This window comes from Kogia breviceps, chromosome 16 (genome assembly GCF_026419965.1).
Source record: "Kogia breviceps isolate mKogBre1 chromosome 16, mKogBre1 haplotype 1, whole genome shotgun sequence".
Lineage (NCBI taxonomy): Eukaryota > Metazoa > Chordata > Mammalia > Artiodactyla > Physeteridae > Kogia > Kogia breviceps.
Genome location: NC_081325.1, coordinates 68268881 through 68291477, shown reverse-complemented (window position 1 = coordinate 68291477; position 22597 = coordinate 68268881). Strand labels below are relative to the sequence as shown.

The window sequence follows — 22597 nt, the reverse complement described above, 5'->3', positions numbered from 1 at the left end:
ACACATTCAACCAGTATTTACTAACTGCCTGTTAAATACATACATATACAACACGTGCAAACCCGTAAGGACCTCAATGTAGTGAAGGATAAAAGGCAAATAAACTCCCAATGATAATACAAACACAAGTCACTACAGGGGTAAGAATCCAGTGCTAAGGAACCTTACAGGGGCGAATAACCAACCAGCTTCAGGGGTCAGAGAAAACTTCCTGGGAAAGGCAGCATCTAAGCTAAAACTTTTAAGATAAATAGCAGCCCGCCAAGCCAAGAGATGGGAGTGCGGTGGGAAGGAATGTCACAGCTGTTGGTGGAACAGCCTGTGAAAGGCCAGGAGTTGGAAATCCCGTAAGGCTGAGATGGAGAGAAAGGCGGGACCCACCTTCAAGCTGTGCCCCTGGGTACCTCTCTCTGAGAGACTGGCAAGTCAGAAAAAAGAGTCTCCCTGTGTACAAGGGGATTTGTCTTAAAGAGATATATGCCTTCCCTGTGCCTGTTGATTTCAGCAGCACAGAGAACACTAATCAATACTGAATTTTAGAAGACCTGTCACAGGCTATATGAAATTAAGGCAATGAAAAGATTGGATCTGCAGATAAGAGGTTCCTATCTCCAAGTGAAATATCAAACTCCTATCCTGCATATGAAACATAACTCCATGTATAAAAAACTTATTACTGTAATTCAGCAATGAGCAAATCATGTCTAGTGAATAAATCAATGTAATCACCTCACAAGGAGAAGTCTTTACAGCAGCCAGGGCAGAAAGGGGAGGGCACTGATCTTGGCGCAGAAGAGGCTGGGCCTGGTTGTCTGAGTTCTGCAGCAAGTCACCGGCCCCCTCTGGGCCTCGAATCCTCATTTACACAAGAAATAGTTGCTGTGGTTGTTGCTTGTGCTTCTAAAACCCATTACTCTGGCATTAACATAATCAAAAGTACTTTAATCACCAAAAGAAAGGATTTAAACAATTTATAAGTCACAGATTTACTACAGTTTTGTCTGAGGGGAAAAAAAAAAAAAAAAGGAGCATGTGCCCTCAAACTGTCTTAAATTAAAAAACCAGTTAAGTTCACGTACCTTTTAAAGGCTGATAAATCACGCATAACCAAGTATAAAGATAATTAAAATTTTAGTACAAGCAAATGAAATTATGATTTTTTTTAAAGAAAAGTGAAAGTAAAAACTTCAACGTAACTAGGCAGGCAGGCAACGATTGGGGTTGCTCACTTCCCTTTTCGTTGGTCTCACTTCCCTTCTTAGGTTAAAATACTCCTAATATGTAAATTATTCCACTAAAGACTTCCAAAGTTCTTAACAATTTGTAGGGATGTTTTTGCAAAAGGAATTACTTCTAGACTTCCGTGTGACAGAAAAGGGATATGAAGCATTGGGGACTTAATAGATAAAGCAAACCAAAGTAGGTAAAGGTATATGCAAAGCAGAAGCAAATAATTGAGGGTCCCCAAATTTCTACCATTTAGAAATGGTTCAGCAGTAAAAAGTGGATGTTCAATGATTTTAGGAACTTTGTAGTAAAGGGTTAACGCTGTTTGGAAGTTACCTATTAGGTGCCAGGTTAGCCCTTGGACTTCTCTGGGTTAGAGTCCTCACAATCCTACCAGATGGGTATTATCTCTATTTTAGCTCTATAGAAACTAAGCAGGAACAAAGGCTCAGAGTGCTTAAGTAACTAGACAAAGTCACACAGCTTAGAAACTAAGTTATACTATGAATTCTATTCAGTCAACATCAAATCTCATTCTCTTTCAACAGAAGACGCAGACTTTAAGCACCAAAGTAAACAAACTGAAGACATTTTCTCCTTTCTGCATGATTCTCTTAAATATATGCCATCATTTCATGGGGAGCTTATGCTAAGCATGACTTCATAAACAAATCATTTGTGAAAGCGAAAAACCACATCCAGGGCAAAGTCATAAGTTGAAAAAGCCTTATTTCAGAGAGTACTTCCTGAAAGAGACAAAGCAGCAATTACAGCTGAACAAGTACCAAGTACTTGTTCAAATATAATACCAAGTATTATATTTGAAACGACTTCTTAAAGCAACGGAAGAACCTAAAACAAAAGAAATACAGCATTTCTTAAATATACCATTTCTAGAAAGAGCTATTTTAACAGAAGCAACTCAAAGAAATCTCTTTTACAGAACTGGGTATACAGAGAAATGTTCCTCTCAAACACAGCCTTTTGATGGACAGGAGGTAAGTAGCATTTAATTAACTTCATCACAGATTATCAGAAATAATGCAGTACTTATTTACTAAATCTCAAAATCCTTGTTTTATTTTAATAATATATTACTGAAACTATGTTGGTGAAGGACCCTCAAATGGGATATACTGCCATCTTCCTACATTATTAACATGTTGTTTCATTTATTTTCAATACTGTTTTACATTAATAGTAAATGTAATTTTTTTTAACTTAAAGAAAATGTTGATACAATAAATCATAAATATCTTTAGGAGTCTTTGTCACCTGGTTTCAATTACATTGTTTCACAGATTGTACTTAAAGCATTTTAAGAAAAGACTATAGCTAATCATGGAATCTAAAGCTTTTAAAATGCTGACTTAAAAGCCAATCACTTTTCAATATTTATCCAAAAATTCATCTGTGTGTAGAGTACAACCTGTATGGTAATGCCTTTAAAACACATGCATCACACATATTTTAGTTAACCTTAAGCAAATGAACACAACTGTTGGTGACATAAAGTCAGCTTGAACCCAATGAGGGGGAAAAAGATTTACTCAAAAATGGTTTGTAAGTAAGGAATTTCTGTGACAAAATTCAGGAATAAGGATGGGTGGAGGGAGTTCTGATACAAAAGAAGAAAGGATACAAAATGTCATTTACAGTACAATTTTTACTATTTAAAAATTCCTGGAAAGTTAAAAATGAGTCAAGTCTCTAAAATTATTTTCCTTTGTATGATAATACGAGAGAGTTAATTTTTCTATGTAGTATTTTTCTCATTTTATAGAAATTAATATTCTAGTCAACACAATATTTGGCAATTTTAATAAATACAGGCTTTTAAATATATAGAATTCTACTCCAAAATCATATTTAACCTAAATATTTGGCAAACTCGCTACAGTCAGGAAGGTAGGAAGGGAAGAAAGGAGGGAGAAGAAAACAAATTCATACCTTGTGTTTGTCCTCAGCAACTGCTCAAATTAATTTTAAATTACAGCCCATGAGCCACTAGCAGATGGCTAACCTCCCCCAGTTTTCACTAAAGAGAGACTCAGGGCTGAATGAGAGAGAGACCATTCTGCAAAGCGACATTTTTGAGGGAAACTTTTCTTACACATCCATATTTCAAGGGGGATGCCACAAGGTTCCATCTCTTTGTAGCGAGTCTATTTTTAAAATCACTGTTATTGATGTTATATCGTGGGTGACAGAAGTTTCACACTGAGGGGGTCACAGCTAAACTCCTTTCCAGTAGAAATGGGCATTTGTGGGGGTTGGAAATTAGTTTCTGCAAACACATAAAGTTACTGAGTGACTTCTTACTAACAACTATTTGTCTTTGATGTGCCTTTCTTAAAATTAAATTTGACAAATAATACTTACGCTTCTGGATCTCGGTAGAGTGAGGGCGTGAAAGTTACTATACCAGCAATACCTTATTCTCAAGGTGTTGCTCTCCGTGCACCACTGCAGCAGTGTAATCCGCTTCTGGGGCACTGGTAAACACCATCTGGAAGACTCAGCATTAGGCAGTCCCAACTGTGCATTAGAAACTAGCTCATCTATTGTTTTAAGAGTCAAGTTCTTGTGGGACTTCTCTGGCAGTCCAGGGGTTAAGACTCTGCGCTCCCAGTGCAGGGGGTACGAGTTCGATCCCTGGTCGGGATCCCTCACGCCGCAAGGTGTGGCCAAAAAAACCCAGAGAGAGTAAAGTTCTTGATCTGTATACCATGGCACAAGACACTGCTGTTTCTAGACCTATGATAATCTAGAGAGGACATAATACTATGAAGAAGTGTTGACCACTTAAAAAAAAAAAAAAACGGTTTAATGGGCTATTAAGCAAGCCTTCATTGACAAACTAGAGAGTGCCTGCTGTGGGTCACCCTGCCAAAGTTTCCTTCCTCCACTTATCCATCAATTCAGCAAATATTACTTACTGAGTATCTACTCTGTACTCACCAGGCAGTGGGGATTTAGCAGTAAAAAGGAAAAGTACCTGCTCTCAAATGAGAATTACTGTGACTATTCAGTAAGCAACCAGTTATATGGTTTCTTTATTAGTTTTCTAATACATAATTTATATATTAAAATTATATTTAATGAGTAAAAATTCATTGTTTGGACATTACTAATATGGGTTACCAAATATTTAAACAGAATGAAGATGAGAAAAAGTGGGAAACTATCAGTACTTTCTAAGATTCAAAACTCAGAATGGCCTTTCCCCAATTAGTCCCAAACAAAGGATACCTATCATAGGCTCAATTGCTACCCAATTTCACACCACAGAGAGAAAGTGAATACATTTGCCAGTGCATCATGACACACCAGACCATCTTAATACACTAATATGTTAGTCTATATTAGTAATAATACCTAGGGAGTGTATTTCTTAATAAATACTAAGACACATATATTGACTGTATGACATAAAATACTGTCAAAATTAAAATCCACTGGTATGCCAAGTCGAGTGTGAGAATGTTATGCATTTATTTTTCCAACAAAGAGTTTTATTCCTCCTATTCTTTAACTCTTTTACAGTTTCTAAGTGTCATACCCACCAGCAAGCTATAAGATGACCACCCCTCACAATCAAGCTCAACCTGGCCCTTCTATTGACCCGTTTCCAGACGAATACAAAATAGCAGCCCTTGTCTTCTACAGCTGTGTCTTCATAACTGGCTTATTTGTTAATGTCACTGCCTTATGGGTCTTCAGTTGTACCACCAAGAAGAGAACCACTGTAACCATCTATATGATGAATGTGGCACTACTGGACTTGATATTTATAATGAGCTTACCCTTTCGAATGTTTTATTATGCAAAAGGTGAATGGCCGTTTGGAGGGTACTTCTGCCAGATTCTTGGGGCTCTCACAGTGTTTTATCCAAGTATTGCTCTATGGCTACTTGCTTTCATCAGTGCCGACAGATACATGGCCATTGTACAGCCGAAATACACCAAGGAACTTAAAAACACATGCAAGGCCATGCTAGCGTGTGTGGGAGTCTGGATAATGACCCTGGCGACCACCATCCCACTCCTACTACTCTACGAAGACCCAGATAAAGCCTCCACCCCTGCCACCTGCCTCAAGATTTCTGACGTCATCCACTTCAAAGCTAATAATGCGCTGAACTTCACTCGACTGACTTTCTTTTTCTTGACTCCTCTGTTCATCATGATTGGGTGCTACTTGGTCATTATTCATAGTCTCCTTCACGGTAAGACGTCGAAGCTGAAGCCCAAAGTCAAGGAGAAGTCTATACGGATCATCATCACGCTCATGGTGCAGGTGCTCGTCTGCTTCACGCCTTTCCACATCTGCTTTGCTTTCCTGATGCTGGGAGGGGACGAGAACAGCTACAACCCCTGGGGAGCCTTCACCACCTTCCTCATGAACCTCAGCACCTGTCTGGATGTGATTCTCTACTACATTGTTTCAAAACAATTTCAGGCTCGAGTCATCAGCGTAATGCTCTACCGCAATTACCTTCGGAGCGTGCGCAGGAAGAGCTTCCGCTCAGCTAGCTTACGGTCCCTAAGCAACATAAACAGTGAGATGTTGTGAACGGTCCTTGCGGGTCTTCGCTCTCTCTAAACTCACTTTACTAACTTAGGGTCAGTGGATATTCTGTATGATATCATCAAGTCCCTTCTCTCCCGAAAAAAAATAATAAACTTTAAGAACTCTTCCTCCTTTGTGAGGTCTTATTATTGTGGCAGCACAATTAAATACACTAAAGTACTTTAATAAATTCATTATCTCTTTTTAAAACCTGTATAAAACAGTTTCATGAATTACTGGGAGAAAAGCACCCAATTCTTGTTTCATATTCAAGCCTTATCTAAATACATAGTTGACTTTTGGGATTTAATTCTATGTGCAAGTGAGTCATGGTGTCAGGTCAGCAGGCAAAATAATGGAGCTATTGTTTGAAATAATTTGATTGAATTATTTTCCAACTAGATGCAGCTCCCTTTGGTCTAATTTATACTCAGAATTGGTCTAAATCCAGTACTTTGTATTCTAAACACCAAACTTCCATGATTCCTGCACAAACAGCTATGTTCAACTCACCACTGTTACTGCTGCAGAGCAGAATTTGCAGAAGCAAGCACCTGAGGGTGCTATAAAGGCCACTGCCATCAGTCCCCACCTACTCTAAACTCATTTTCCTTTGGAAACAGACTATAGTCATTCAATAAACACTTACTGAGAGCCGAGTATGCACCAGACTCTACTTGAGACTAGTTGAGGGGACCTCCCTGGTGGCGCAGTGGTTAAGAATCTGCCTGCCAATGCAGGGGACACGGGTTCGAGCCCTGGTCCGGGAAGATCCCACATGCCGCAGAGCAACTAAGCCCGTGCGCCACAACTACTGAGCCTGCGCTCTAGAACCCAAGAGCCACAACTACTGAGCCCACGTGCCACAACTACTGAAGCCCACAAGCCACAACTACTGAAGCCTGTGGGCCTAGAGCCCGTGCTCCGCAACAAGAGAAGCCACCGCAATGAGAAGCCCGCGCACCAAAATGAAGACCCAATGCAGCCAAAAATAAATAAATAAAATAAATAAATTTATTTTTTTTTTAAAAAGGACGATTAATCCTGCCAAAGGGCAACAGGGTGCAGAAAGAAAACCAGCAGGTACGAGAATACAAATACATAGCATGTTAAGAAAGCTGAATGACTGACAGGGGAGTGGCTTGAAACACTGGATTGGGGTCAGATTATGAGGGCTTTGAAGAGAAAATAAAAAAAACAATATATGGGGTGGGGAGGATGGTACTGCTAGGATGTCTGCATAGGTGACCTTACTTAGTTCCGGCCCCTGACCTGTGAATTACAGAGTATGAGCCCCAATTTACAGATGAGGGAAGTTGAGAGAAGTAACTTGCTCAAGATGACACACAAATAATACACGGCAGAGCTGGAATCTCAGGTAAATCTGGTCTATGTGATGGCAAAGCCTAAGCCATCCGTACTATTCTGGGCAGCCCTGATGCCACCTTGAAGAAGCTTGCTTTTTATTCGGAAGAAAATAAGGATTTAGAGGTTTTTAAAAGGAAGATTAGCATGGTCAAACTTGTATTTTAGAAAGATAACTTCTGTAAACATTGCATGAAATACTTTGGAATTGATAGGAAGACTAGTTGAAGAATTACTGCAAAAATCTAGGCAAGAAAAGACTAGTTAAGACTGGGATAATGACAGAAGGAGTCAAGGAGATGCGATGAAGAGCTGATTATATAGGACTTCGAATGCATAAGAGTCGGTGCCCTACTCCACTGATGAGAAGAGGGAAAGATTTCCAGCTTGGATGACTGAGTAGATGAAAATGCCATTAATTAAAATAAGGAGTACAGAAGGAGAAGGAGATAAGAGTGCAAAAAGAGAGGTGATCAGAGGAGGTAAGAGCTTCTGAACATGATGAATTTTCTTTGAGTCTTAGAAGTCACTAGGAAATATGACTGAAGAAAGATCAAGAAAGCAATATGTACTGGAAATAGAGAGCTGGGAAACAAACAACAGGTGCTAACTGTAGTTGAGGTCATGGGGGTAGACGCGACGGCACAGAGAGAGCACCTGGAGTAAGCTTGAGAAAGGAGCTGCAAAGAGTAAAGAAGGGCAAAGAGGACCAGGAGAGAGTAGTGTGCTAGGATTCAGGCAAGCAGGTTATTTCATGAACTAATGGGATGTCAAAAGCATTTAGTATGCCACTGAAAGGTCAGATAAGACAAGTGAAAACAAGCCACTGGCTTTAGAAATTAGTTGGTTACTGGTGACCTTTATAAGAGAAGTTTTCATAGTGGTGAGGTTAAAAAAGAGAGAGAGAGAATTAAATAGGAAGTGAAGAATTGCAGGAAGTGCAGGTAAACTTGGCATAGATGAGAAAGAAAAAGGTAACAAGACATTATGTGGAAACACTGCAAATTATAAAACACATTGACTAAAAAAGGTTTCCTCTCCTGAGTTTTTGAAGCTTTGGTTACCATCAAATAAAAGATATATTTACAAAATGCAAAGTTTACTGAAGTAAAGATTTAGGTTCCAAGAAGTCTATGTTTGAGAATGCATCAAGATTCAAAAAAGCCATATTATAATGTTTCATGATTTAAAAGGAAAGAGAAATATATTCTCATTCAGGTGATGTCTGAATTAACATTCACACTGTCTTTCAGAGGGGATCCTATAACTTTTGAATTTACTCAAATTTGCAATTCTTGCTACTAGCTAAGATTTAAATAGGTAAAAGCCTCCTGGCCTTAAGAATCAGTAAAAACATTGCCACCAACTTCAAAATTGAATCAATCTTCCTTATATGTACCAGTCACGATTCCATAAAAAAATGTGTCATTCATTCCAAGAAATAACTGTCATTCAACTCTATGTGCAATAGGAAAAAGAAAGTCACCACACAAGGGGACGACGTAAATAAGAATTAAAAGCTACGTTGCTACCCATCCACTAAATTTAACCTAACACAAACGTACACTATACACATAACCCTTCTACAGCTCAGTAGGCCTTACAAAGAACCAAAAAGAACTGGCCTCGATGAGAAATGTTTGGGGAAAACTAATAATTTAGTAATGCTACTTCTTTTCTGAATCAGCATGGGATCATTCCTAATGACTACACTGTTTACCACAATAGCAGAACAGTCAACTTAAACTTCTTAGTCCAACTGCAATTACAACCTGTAAAACTCAAAAACTGCATAATTATGACACAGAACCTTGTGTCTCCATTAAAATATTATTCAGAATCACATATTATTAAGACAACTAAACATCAATACTCATGCCAATAATTCAGTAAACCCCATGAAGGGCAGCTATTACCATAAATATTAACAATGTAAGTGTGAGAGCTATAAGATCACTAACTGTATTTTAAAAATAGATATCCAAAGTGAATCTAAATCAAGGTACTTGCAATAGCCTAACAGTTCTCAAAAATATATACTGAAAATTAAAATAAGGTTGAAGTTAGTACATACAAATTTTAAATAGTACAGTATCTCATCTCTTAAAAGCAGTCTCAGAAACTTAATTCAGAGATGCTTTAAAGGCATTTATATGTGCTGACAACTCTGCTCCTAAATGTCAATTATTTCATAAACTAATACATGTTTTCTCACTTTGTTTTTAAAGAAGACCAACACAATATGAAAGCGAGTTAGGTTGCCCACTGCAGATTGGCTACAAAGTTATAACCTATATACTGATTTTCTTTTCCCTTTGGTGGAAACATATAAACAATATCATTTTAAAAAAGCATCATTCTTCAGAAGCTCAACTTCAGACAAATAAATTTTGTTTCCTAATCTAATTAATTAAATTTTGTATTTTTATGTTTAATTAGTTAACAAAGTTACTAAGACAAAATGTCATGATGAAAACACAATTCTATCTTCAGGACCAGAACAGAAAATTCATTAAAAATTCTCTAAAATATGAGATTTGAAAGCTAAAAAAAAGAGTGAGTGTAAAACAGATTCTGTTTCAAGAACATAATGAAAATGTTAAGTATACACTGGAATTTTTACATATAAAATCAATTTTACTATATTTAAAAGTTTAAAATATTCTCTTACTGACTTTCATGTATAATAATGCTTTAAGTCAGATTTAAGTAGTTATGAATTAAGCTAATATTTGAGAGCTACTTACAATCCAGAAGGCAAATTCCTGGCTGCAGTGATACCAAAGGAATACCGCACAGCTTCAACGAGGACGAAGTCACCCACCACTGACAAAACCCAGGAACCCAGCAGAAAGGACTAAAAATAAAAGAACATTAGAAGAGAGGAAGAACATTAGAAGAGAGGAGTCTTCTAAATAAACTAACATTTATTTAATTAGAACCAGCTCAGGTATATATATATTTTTTAAAGTTTGTTTTTGTTTGAATAGACTTTTCAAAGTGAGGGAGTAAAACCATACTGGTCAAATGTATTAACTTCCATAATTTCTAAGTATGTTAAAAAAAAGATATTTATAGCATGTCTTAGTTTTACAACGAATACACAAACCACTAAGCAAAATAAGTGATTAGAATTTTATTAAAATAAATATCCTTATTAAAATGGTTATTACTGGGCTTCCCTGGTGGCGCAGTAGTTGGGAATCCGCCTGCCAATGTAGGGGACACAGGTTCGAGCCCTGGTCCAGGAGGATCCCACATGCGCACAGCAGCTGGGCCTGTGCGCCACAACTGCTGAGCCTGTGCTCTGGAGTCCGTGAGCCACAAGTACTGAAGCTCGCGTGACTGGAGCCAGTGCTCTGCAGCAAGAGAGGCCACCGCAATGAGAGGCTCGTGCACCGCAACGAAGAGTGGTTTCCACTCGCTGCAACTAGAGAAAGCCCATGTGCAGCAACAAAGACTCAGTGCAGCCAAAAAAAAAAAAGTTATTGCCCACTCACACTGATATTATTATCATTATCATCATTATTATTTTATTATGCTAATGGCTTAAATTTAAATTTTTTCTTTGGTTAATGTTCATGTTCCAAATCAGACAGAGGATCATGTAATAAAAAGATAATTGTTAATGAAACACCAAGCTTAACAAAATAAAACTATTTAAAAACAAGAAAACAGAAACATTTTTTTCTATAACCTAAATAGCAAAGGGGAAATACATAAAAACTTACTGCAAATTTTCTGCTTCCATATCTTCTTTCAAATATCCTAAAATTATAAATAAGCAGACTACTGCAGAAAGTATCTTTCAAATCAAGGCAAATTATTCTTCCACAAATCAACCTCCAAATCTAGACGGGGATTTAAAAAAGAATAACAAATAAGAGTAAGATCTATTCAGGTCTCTTCCTTAGCAAATTTATTACGTTTACTTTATACTGCCTTTTTTTTTTTTTTTGCGGTACGCGGGCCTCTCACTGCTGTGGCCTCTCCCGTTGCGGAGCACAGGCTCCGGACGCGCAGGCTCAGCGGCCATGGCTCATGGGCCCAGCCGCTCCGCGGCACGTGGGATCCTCCCGGACCGGGGCACGAACCCGTGTCCCCTGCATCGGCAGGCGGACTCTCAACCACTGTGCCACCAGGGAAGCCCTATACTGCTTATTTTTAATACTCTAAGCTCAGATTCCCCAAGGTAGAACTGAAACTCTCCATACCTCTGTAGCAGCTCTTAGAAATGCACACTGAGGGCCCCGTAAGAGGTTCTAGCAGGAGAGTGTGGCTATTTGCACTCCTAGACAGAGGGTGATTGTCCTCCGTCCAGGCAGGTCCCACCTCTAGAGCACAGATGCCCGCAAAGTGGTGCAGGAGAAGGGGACTGTTCCCAACTTGGCCAGGTGAACCAAATTAACCCCCCAAACAGAAAGGTGCCAACTCAGGGCCACAGGGCCCTGACATTCCCTTACAGCAGTGGTTCTCAGGGCTGGCCATATGCTAGAATACCCTGGGGATCTTTCTAAAAAAGTACACCAGTGCCCGGGCCCCACCACTAGGCTCCCTGACTCAGCTGGTCTAGGGTGAGGTCTTGGCATCAAAAAATAAAAAATAAAAACAGGGCTTCCCTGGTGGCGCAGTGGTTGCGAGTCCGCCTGCCGATGCAGGGGACGCGGGTTCGTGCCCCGGTCCGGGAAGATCCCACATGCCGCGGAGCGGCTGGGCCCGTGAGCCACGGCCGCTGAGCCTGCACATCCGGAGCCTGTGCTCCGCAATGGGAGAGGCCACAACAGTGAGAGGCCCGCGTACCGCAAAAAAAACGAAACAAAACAAGTTTATGTAGGTGATTCTACCGTGCAGACAGGATTAAGAACCACTGTATTACAGCAACTGAAATCATACTGAAGCTCTACTATATTCCAACAGAAAGCAGTAGTATGGATAAATAACTGAATCACAGGAACTTGGCAAAGGCCACCTAAGCAATGGCATTAATGACATCCCTATGAAGAAAAGGTGTCAGTGCTCAAGAATGGATTATCATGCTTAAAATGGCTAATCAAGTATTTAGCAAAGAAAAGGTGGCAGGTTATAACCATAATTTGCACTAACACTCTCTGATATTGTGATTTATAATACGAAATATATTTTGGTCTTTGCCCATTGGCATTTCCAAAGTGAAGAAAGCTATAACGGTGTCTTTTGTCATGTTAATGAGGTGACTTTTGGAAGCACCTAAGAATGGGGGCTGGCTTCCAGGGGAACCGACCTTGTGATTAGAAGGTCAGAACTTACAGTCCCACACCCTGACCTCCGAGGAGGGAGAGGGGCTGGAGGGTGGATCAACTGCCAATGGCCAGTGTTAATCAATCCTGCCTATGTAATGAATCTCCACAAAAACCCAAAAGGACAGGGTTCTGAGAGCTTCCTGGGTGAGGAACATGTGAAGATCCGAGGAGAGTGGGGCTCAGAGAGAGCACGGTAGCTCCGCACCCTTTCCCCTTACCTTGCCCCATGCACCTCTTCCGTCTGGATGTTCACCTACACCCTTTAATAATAAACTGGTCATCCAGTACATTGAACGTTTCTCTGAGTTCTGAGAACTGTTCTAGCAGATTAATTGAGCCCAGGGAGGGGGTCGTGGGAACTCTGATTTATAGCCATTCGGTCAGAAGTACAGGTAGCCACCCGGGCTGGTGACTGGCGTGTGAAGTGCGAGCGCGGTGGGCAGTCCTCTGGGACTGAGCCTTACCCTGTGGGATCTGATGCCCTCTGGGAAGATGGCGCCAGAACTGAGTTCAGCTGTAGGACACCCAGGTTGGTGACTGAGAATTGCTTATTGTTGGGTGTGCGGAAATCCCTGCCAAGTTGGAAATGGTACCGGAATACCCCTTTTGCATTCCAACTCACAGACAAGGCCCAGCACCAGCATTTTTCATGTGATCAACCCAGAAATCTCGAAAGCCATAGACTTCTGCTCTTCCCAGCAGCAAAAACCCAAGAGAAATTTCCTACTTGGTTTAACCACCACTATAAGAGTAATTCACAGACTCTCAATCTATTAGAGCTGAGAGAGCTTAGCTCCTCTAACAGATATTCAAACTGAGGCAAGTTTTTGAAAATGTGAAGTATGCATACTAATCGCACAAAAACCAGATTTAACATGTTTAATTCTCTTGAAAGTAAAAATTGCATTTCCATGAGTAAAAACTGAAGCTGAAAAGAGATGTGTAAAAGGAGATACTGCAACTGCTTCATTCTAATCGGCTTTGCTGAAATTATCAATAAATACAACTAGAGAAGTCACTTGTTAGTGGAATATTAATAATAAATAATATTTCTTACAAATTTAGAGGCTTTGAGAGACTAAGAATGGCAGGAAGAAAGGCAAATCAGAGAAGAAGGCCTGCCTTCTCCCCTCCCAGAGGCCAGTGGAGCAGAGCTCACCTGGAAGTCGTCCTTGACTGCCTGGAGGTCGTACACAAAGAACCTCTGACAGTGTGGAAGGAGGAGGGCCAGCAGGAGGGCCAGGGCACTGGGGACCAGTAAAAGACCCTTGGACACAGGTGCTTTGTCTGGAGGGAAAAACAAAACTGCTTTCAGAATGACCGTCCCTAAGATTTTAAAAACCACACGATTGAAAAGCAAGAGAATTCACTTCTTTTGAATTAGAATGAAGACAAAGTTCACACACTCTGGAATTTAATTCTTATTAACATATATTTTCAAAACATCTTCCTGCAGAGGTAAGTGATCAAAGGGCACTGGAAAACAAGTGAAATCGGCTGATGGGGGCTTCACTGTCATCTGGCTCTTACACGAGACCAAACCAAGTTTACTTCCACGGAATACCTTTTTAGAAAACGGTCACCAAAGTGTAAAGAAATAGACAGAGGAGTATGTTTTCTGTCAAACTGACCAGTTAGCTCCCGAGCATGACTGGGATTCACGTACATAAACATTTACTTTAAGAAATTTAAGAAGCAGTTAAAAGTGCTAACATTGCTGCCTGCAGTGGTCTGCTGAGATTTTCCACCGCGGGCACCCTGGAGCCTTGTCTAAATCTCACGCAGCCTTCAAACAACAGCTCAGTTTCCACTTCCTTACATCAATCTCTCCCATTTTAGCCTGAGGGGCTCTTCCCCCAACCTGCATCCCCATTTCCAAGTACTAGTTGAGGAGTCAGGGTCTGGAACCTGTTTTCCCTTCCCGACTACATGCAAGATTCCCGAGGGAGGCCACCTGCCTTCTCTTCTCCATGTTGGCCATAAAGCCTAGCACAGCTCCTTGAGGGAATGAAATGTCCAGATCCTCAACAGGCAAGACCACAGGAAAGTGTCACGGACACTTTCAGACAGACACATTCTCAGATTGTGTGAGGTGCACTTCAATGGGGAGTGAATCTACTAGTTATGGTTGGTAGTGTGGTTATTGCACTTGTTTGCATATATAAAAATAGCCCAACTACTTCCTCTCTGGTAAGGTCTTACAAACAGCTAAACTGGAACCATCGGTAAAGTGGCTGCATACTATCTTCACGACCAAGATGCAATCAAGGCTCCAGGGAATCTAAGAGCTAACGGAGCTCCCCGCCCCGCAGAAAACAGAGTCCCCACCACCCAGTACCCCAAACGTACCGGAAAGCACCGTGGTTGTGAGCCGGACCAACCTAAGTCCTAACGCAAGCAATTTCAGCCTGTTTTCCTCAGCTGTAAAATGAAGATAAGAGGAGCTACCTCAAGAGTGTTATGAGAAGTAAATAAAGAATGAATATAGGGAACAGAGGTGACAGAGGTGCACCTTGACGGTTTCCTCCTTCAACTTGGGCTTCACCGATCCTTGTGGAATGGGTCCCATCATTTATTCATTCCTGCCTCTTCCTTACTGCCTGCAAGACTCCACTGTAGGTTCATGGTCTCAAATCTCAAACTGACACTCTCCACTGACCAGCAATGCTACTGCTCTTCTCTAGTAAGCGTGCTCTCTCCTCAAACCTTCCTGCTCCACACTCCCAACGGCTTACATGTCACCATATGAATAAATGAATGGTTTGCTTTGGTATTCTCCCTCATATCTCTACGATCAATAAGCACCTACTACTCCAGACCATGCATTATCCCAGGTCCTGGGGTATAGCAGCAAATGGTGGACAAAGTCCCTCCCCTGTGGCACCTACAGTCTAGACAGCAGAGAAAAGAAAATACACAAAGCAAGGTAAATATCATGTCAGATACAAATAAATGCTATAGAAAAATTAAGCGGGGTAAAGAGCGAGGCTGTGTTACCCACCATGGATTTCCTGCTCTCTTTTCAGATAAAAGATAGGATTGCTACCCACCCACACCTGCCCCTAACTGAAGTGGCACATGGCAATGTGACTTGCTTTGGCCAAGTCAACATAATAGACGTCACTTCCAGGCAAATATTGGAGAGCCAGTGAATGGCCTTTCCCTTGGCCAATGCTCAAGATGGTGGGTATGCTATGAACCGGACGCCAGAGTTCAAGACAATACAGAACAGGCCCTGCCAGGTGACACACAATGGAGGGACACCAGCAGTAAGAAAGAAACCTTGTCGTTTCAGGTCCCTGACATTTTAGAGCCGTTTGCTACTGCAGCATAACTAGCCTATCCTGGTTTAGGGGAAAACATAGTTGCTAGTGGGGAAAGAAGGGTGCTCTTTTTCATAGTGTGATTAGAAGGCCCTCTGACAAGGTGAAATTTGAGCAGACACCGGAGGGTGTGGGCCTTGCAGACATCCGGGGAGCAGTATTCTTGGCAGGGAAAAGAGCAAGTCCAAGTGCTGTGAGACAAGAACACACTCAATACGATCAAGAAACAGTAAGGCCGCCAAGGCAGCTAACAGGAGAATAAGCGAAAAGCAGAGAGGCAGGATATAAGGTCAGAGAAGTTGAGGAGCAAACAGTGTAGAACCCTATAGCCCATAAGGACTTAACCTTTCCTCGGAGAGTGACAGGATGCTCTTGGGGACGTTAAGGAGAGGAATAACATGATCAGACGTGTTTTCAAAGGATCGTTTTGGTTGCTAAATTGAAAAGAGATTACAGGAAGGCAAGCATAGAAGAAAGGAGACCAGTTAGGAGGCTATCGTAATAATCCAGACAAAAGATGATGATGGCCTGGACCAGGGTGGTTTGGGTGGGGGTAGTGAGAGTGGTCAGAACTGGGGTGTGTTTGGAAGGTACAGCAGGCAGGATTTGCTGGCTAACTGGGTAGAATGTATGGGCCAATGGAGAAATCAAAGATGACCCAAAGTTTGTGCTGCGAGCCAGTAGAACTGTTGCCAGTTCCTAAGATGGAAAATTCTGTCACCCTCACCCTTACCATGCCTACAAGATCCGGGCCCACCTTGCAAACTGTTCCCCCATCTCCACCCCCCACCTCCTAGGGCTCTACCCTTTATACCAATGCTGCTCAAAGTAACTAGTCCAGGGGCTTCCCTGGTGGCGCAGTGGGTGAGAATCCGCCTGCCAGTGCAGGGGACACGGGTTCGTGCCCCGGTCCGGGAGGATCCCACATGCCGCAGAGCGGCGGGGCCCGTGAGCCGTGGCCGCTGCGCCTGCGCGTCCGGAGCCTGTGCTCCGCAACGGGAGAGGCCACAACAGTGAGAGGCCCGCGTACTGCAAAAAAAAAAAAAGAAAAAAAAAAAAAGTAACTAGTCCACAAGCTGTTACCAGTCCAGAGTGAGAACAGAATGTGACCCAACACACTATGTCCTGCAGCGAGGAAGTCCTGCTATGAAAAAAATATCACCTGTACTGAACACGCTCTCTGCCCAAATGTCACCTTATCTGTGGATACCCCATGTAATTCTCTATCCCCTTTGTTCTGGTTTATTTTTTCACAGCACTTATCAACAACTGACTTATGAATAGTGATTCACCAAATCTATGATTCAAACTGACTGTAAGATATACCATTATTTTAGGTGTTACTAAAAAAGAAACACTGTCAGATAATTCTAAGATGGCATCAACTGTAAAGTACAACCCAATATTAGGAACACTAAAATGTGAAAAAATGCAATTTGGAATCAAGAAATACATTTCTCTGTGTATTGTCCATCTCCCCATCCTCAGTCCCCACTAGAATATAAGCCTCTTGAAGGCAACAATTTTGTCTACGTATGTTTACTGCTGCAGTATCCCTCATGCCTATAAAAGGATCAGGTCCATAACGGCAGTCAACAAGTGTTTATCTAATGAAAGGTGACTGATATATAACAGATGCTCAATAAATACTGGTGAAAGCAACCCAAGCATCAATTGATGGGTAAGTGGATAAACAAAATGTGGTATATCCATACACTGGAATATAATGAATTATATTCAGTCTTTTTAAAAGGAAGGAAATTCTCACATGCTACATCATGGATAAACTTTTTGGACATTATGCTGAAGGAAATAAGCCAGACACAAAACGATAACTACTGTATGATTCCATTTCTATGAGGTACCTAAGGAGTCAAATTCAGAGACAGGAAATAGAAAGGTGGTTTCGAGGGGCTGGGGGGAGAGAAGACTAGGGAGCTGTTTAATGAGTATAGAGTTTCAGTTTTGCAAGATGAAGAGTTCTAGTGACAAATGCACAACAATGTGAATGTGCTTAATGCCATGGAACCATACACTTAAAAATGGTTAAGATGGCAAATTTATGTTATGTGTATTTTACCACAATTAAAGACTAAAAATAAAAAAAAAATTTACTGAATTAATAACGGATCCTATTTATACAATCATTTTAATTCTATCTAGGACTAAACTCCTAAAAATACAGACCTGATTACTTAACTCAGATAACACTACCATTAAGTCCTCCTCTTAAGATGAGCAAAAATCAGATCCCAAAAACCTATGAGGAAAGTAACAGATAATATACAATGGTCCAAGAAGTCCCATATCACAGGACAAGTATACAGTATTACTACGGACAGCAGAATTTACCGATTAACTCAAGATCTGTACATTTCGCCATATGAAGTTTACCACAAAACAAACAAAAAAAGAACTTTAAATGATTATTAAATTCTAGTTAACAACGTATGCTTAAGTGTTTAGAGATAAAGTGACTACAACTTACTCTGAAATCCACCAAAAAAATAAGACAAATTGATGAAACACAGAACGGATATTTAATAAAGCAAATATGTAAAATATTAATTGCAGAATCTAGGTGGTAGGTATATGGTGTTCATTATATCATTCTTCAACTGTGGAGGTGGGCAAATAGTGAATCACAGAATATGAGAGCTGAGATAAGACTTCAAAATACATGAAGGAAAAACTTATAGAAACAGATAAATCCACAAATATAGTAGGAATCTTCAGCACTCCTCTCTCAGTGATCAATAACACAAGTAGACAGAAAATCAGTGTCATGGACTAAAATGTCCCCCGCCCTCCTCCAGATTCATATGTCGAAGCCCTAACCCCCAATTCGACTGTATTTGGAGATAGGGTCTTTAAAGAGGTAGTTTAAGGTCAAATGAGGTCACAAAGGTGGGGCCCTAATCCAATCTGTTCTTATTGGAGAAGGAAGTGGCACCAGGGATGCACACATACAGAGGAAAGACCATGTGAACACACAGGGAGAAGACATCTACAAGCCAAGGAGAAAGGCCTCAGGAAAAACCAAACTTGCCAATGCTTGGATCTTGTACTTCCAGCCTCCTGACCTGTGAGAAGATAAAATTCTGTTGTTTAAGCCAGCCACCCACGCTGTAATACACTATCATATCAATCAGTAAGAATATAGAAGACTTGAAAAACAGTATCAGTCAATTTGACCTGATTGACGTTTATAGTATACTCCACCCAACAACAAAAAATTACACATTTTTTTCAAATGGATAAGGAACATTCCCCAAGACAGACCATATTCTGGGCCATAAAAAACACCTTTATAAATTTAAAGAAATTAAAATCATACAAAGTACGTTCCCTGATTACAACAAAATTAAACTAGAAATCAACAACAGAAAGATGAATGGAAAATTCTCCAAATACAGCTGACCCTTGAACAACACAAGTCTGAATGTCAAGGGTCCACTTACATGATTTCTTTTCAATAAGTACATACCATGGCACTACACAATCCATGGTTCGTTGAATCCACGGATGTGGAACCATGGATATGAAGGGCCAACTATAGAGTTATACTCAAATTTTCGACTGCATGGGGGTCAGCACTCCAAACACCCACATTGTTCAAGGGTCAACGGTACTTGAAAATTAAACAACATAACTTCTAAATAATACCTGGGTCAAAGAGGGAGTAACAAGGGAAATTAGAATATATATTAAATAAAATAAAAAGTAGTACAACCAAGCAAAATTTGTGGGCTGCAAATAAGGCAATGCTTAGAAGGAAATTTATAGCATTAAATGCTTATACAGGAAGAGAAAAGGTCTCAAATGACAATAAAGACTACAAGCTTTAAAACACTAAAAAGAGACGAGCAAACTAAACCCTAAGCAAGGATACGGAAAGACAGAATTATGAGCAGAAATCACTGAAATTGAAAACCAAAATATAATAGAGAAAAATCAATGAAACTAAAAGCTAACTCTTTGAGAAGATCAATAAAATTGATATACCTCTAGCAGGACTGATCAGGAAAGAAAGAGAAGACATAATTACCAGTATCAAGAATAAAGGAGGGGCTTCCCTGGTGGCGCAGTGGTTGAGAATCCATCTGCCGATGCAGGGGACACGGGTTCATGCCCTGGTCCGGGAAGATCCCATATGCGGCTAGGCCCGTGAGCCATGGTCGCTGAGCCTGCACGTCCAGAGCCTGTGCTCCGCAAAGGGTGAGGCCGCAACAGTGAGAGGCCCGCGTACCGCAAAAAAAAAAAAAAAAAAAAAAAAAAAGAATAAAGGAGGAGATCAATGGAACAGGATAGAAAGCCCAGAGATAAACCCATACACATATGGTCACCTTATCTTTGATAAAGGAGGCAAGAATATACAGTGGAGAAAAGACAGCCTCTTCAATAAGTGGTGCTGGGAAAACTGGACAGGTACATGTAAAAGTATGAAATTAGAACACTCCCTAACACCATACACAAAAATAAACTCAAAATGGGTTAAAGACCTAAATGTAAGGCCAGACAATATAAAACTCTTAGAGGAAAACATAGGTGGAACACTCTATGACATAAATCACAGAAAGATCCTTTTTGACCCACCTCCTAGAGAAATGGAAATAAAAACCAAAAAAACAAAATTGGACCTAATGAAACTTAAAAGCTTTTGCACAGTAAAGGATACCATAAACAAGACCAAAAGACAACCCTCAGAATGGGAGAAAATAGTTGCAAATGAAGCAACTGACAAAGGATTAATCTCCAAAATTTACAAGGAACTAATGCAGCTCAATAACAAAAAAACAAACAACCCAATCCAAAAATGGGCAGAAGACCTAAATAGACATTTCTCCAAAGAAGATATACAGATTGCCAACAAACACATGAAAGAATGCTCAACATCATTAATCATTAGAGAAATGCAAATCAAAACTACAATGAGATATCATCTCACACCAGTCAGAATGGCCATCATCAAAAAATCTAGAAACAATAAATGCTGGAGAGGGTGTGGAGAAAAGGGAACACTCTTGCACTGCTGGTGGGAATGTAAATTGATACAGCCACTATGGAGAACAGTATGGAGGTTCCTTTAAAAACTACAAATAGAACTATCATACGACCCAGCAATCCCACTACTGGGCACATACCCTGAGAAAACCATAATTCAAAAAGAGTCATGTGCCACAATGTTCATTGCAGTTCTATTTACAATAGCCAGGACATAGAAGTAACCTAAGTGTCCATCAACAGATGAATGGATAAAGAAGATGTGGCACATATATACAATGGAATATTACTCAGCCATAAAAAGAAATGAAACTGAGTTATCTGTAGTGAGGTGGATAGACCTGGAGTCTGTCATACAGAGTGAAGTAAGTCAGAAGGAGAAAAACAAATACCGTATGCTAACACATATATATGGGATCTAAGAAAAAAAAATGTCATGAAGAGACTATGGGTAGGACGGGAATAAAACACAGACCTACTAGAGCATGGACTTGAGGATATGGGGAGGGGGAAGGGTAAGCCGTGACGAAGTGAGAGAGTGGCATGGACATATATACACTACCAAACGTGGGGTGGACAGCTAGTGGGAAGCAGTCGCATAGCACAGGGAGATCAGCTCGGTGCTTTGTGACTACCTAGAGGGGTGGGATAGGGAGGGTGGGAGGGAGACGCTAGAGGGAAGAGATATGGGAACATATGTATACGTATAACTGATTCACTTTGTTGTAAAGCAGAAACTAACACGCCATTGTAAAGCAATTCTACTCCAATAAAGATGTTGAAAAAAAAAAGTAATAAGGTCTGCAAAAAAATAAATAAAAAATAAATTCATATTAAAGTGTAAAAAAAAAAATAATGATAAATTATTCAATGGTAGGAACAGCTCTGAAAAAGTGAATCAGAAAGCTTGTCTAGACAAGCTTGTTCTAGACCCATGCAATAAACTGTAAGAGAAAAGAAAAAATAAGTTTAAGAGAAAATGTGTGGTTATTGGCAAAAGAAAAAAAAAGATCTTTTGTAAATTCAAGTGCCTAAGGATACCAGGCAGGTAGCAGTGAAACAGGGGAGGTAGGTGGCAAAAAGCACGTATCAGTGGATTTTTGTCACATAAGAATTCAGCCCTGGTGTGCCAGATCATCATCTCAAGAGCTGAGAGGAATCTGGATTTCTGTCTGAAAGACACCAATTTTAAAACGTTGGAAGCTGACTCTCCTCCCACCCCCCTACCCTCGCCACCAACACATAGCTCAAACAAAACACATCTGTCTGGCCTGCCGGTGTTCAAAGTCTGGCCTAGAGAATCATCACTGAGGTGAATGCCTATCAGAGCAATGCTAATTTAAGAGAAGGCTGAGTCGTAAAGACCAAGGCTGGTAAAGGTGCTGCCCTAACGGTAACAGCTCCAGGACAAACCAAGGATGGTTCTATATGTTCAAAGACCCTATGAATCTTTGAATCAACCAAAGTAGATTGACAAGTAAGGATACCATAACTATAAAGACATACACTTGAACATCTGAGAAGATAAGCAGGAGAGGGAGTTATCTGCTCAGCAGATGTTTAATGTAGACTAAACGGGTCTATTGGGGGGAAAGATGCAAACAAAACATATCTCTGCAAGCTGGAGAAACCCAAGTCTGATTTTAAAGTTTGATGATACAAGGAACCTCTTCCACTCCTGTCTGGTGGAAAAGCCTATCAAAATAGAGAACCAAGCTTAAACCCTTTTTTTTTTTTTTTTTTTTTTTTTTTTGCGGTATGCGGGCCTCTCACTGTTGTGGCCTCTCCCGTTGCGGAGCACAGGCTCCGGACGCGCAGGCCTAGTG

At 40.5% G+C, this 22597-nt stretch overlaps 2 protein-coding genes across 2 annotated transcripts in view; one reads left to right on the top strand and one right to left on the bottom strand.

Moving 5' to 3' along the window:
- The window catches only part of UBAC2 (UBA domain containing 2), a 160565-nt gene that overhangs the window by 123576 nt on the left and 14392 nt on the right, over positions 1 to 22597 (bottom strand). The window contains 3 exon segments of the mRNA XM_059041971.2: positions 9913 to 10022; positions 10897 to 11016; positions 13604 to 13731. Of these exon segments, the coding sequence (XP_058897954.1) occupies positions 9913 to 10022; positions 10897 to 11016; positions 13604 to 13731 (358 nt within the window).
- On the top strand, positions 1985 to 5927 carry GPR18 (G protein-coupled receptor 18). The gene is made up of 2 exons (XM_059041980.2): positions 1985 to 2225; positions 4774 to 5927. The coding sequence occupies exon 2, from the start codon at positions 4808 to 4810 to the stop codon at positions 5801 to 5803; it is 996 nt and encodes a 331-aa protein (XP_058897963.1). The 5' UTR covers positions 1985 to 2225; positions 4774 to 4807; the 3' UTR covers positions 5804 to 5927.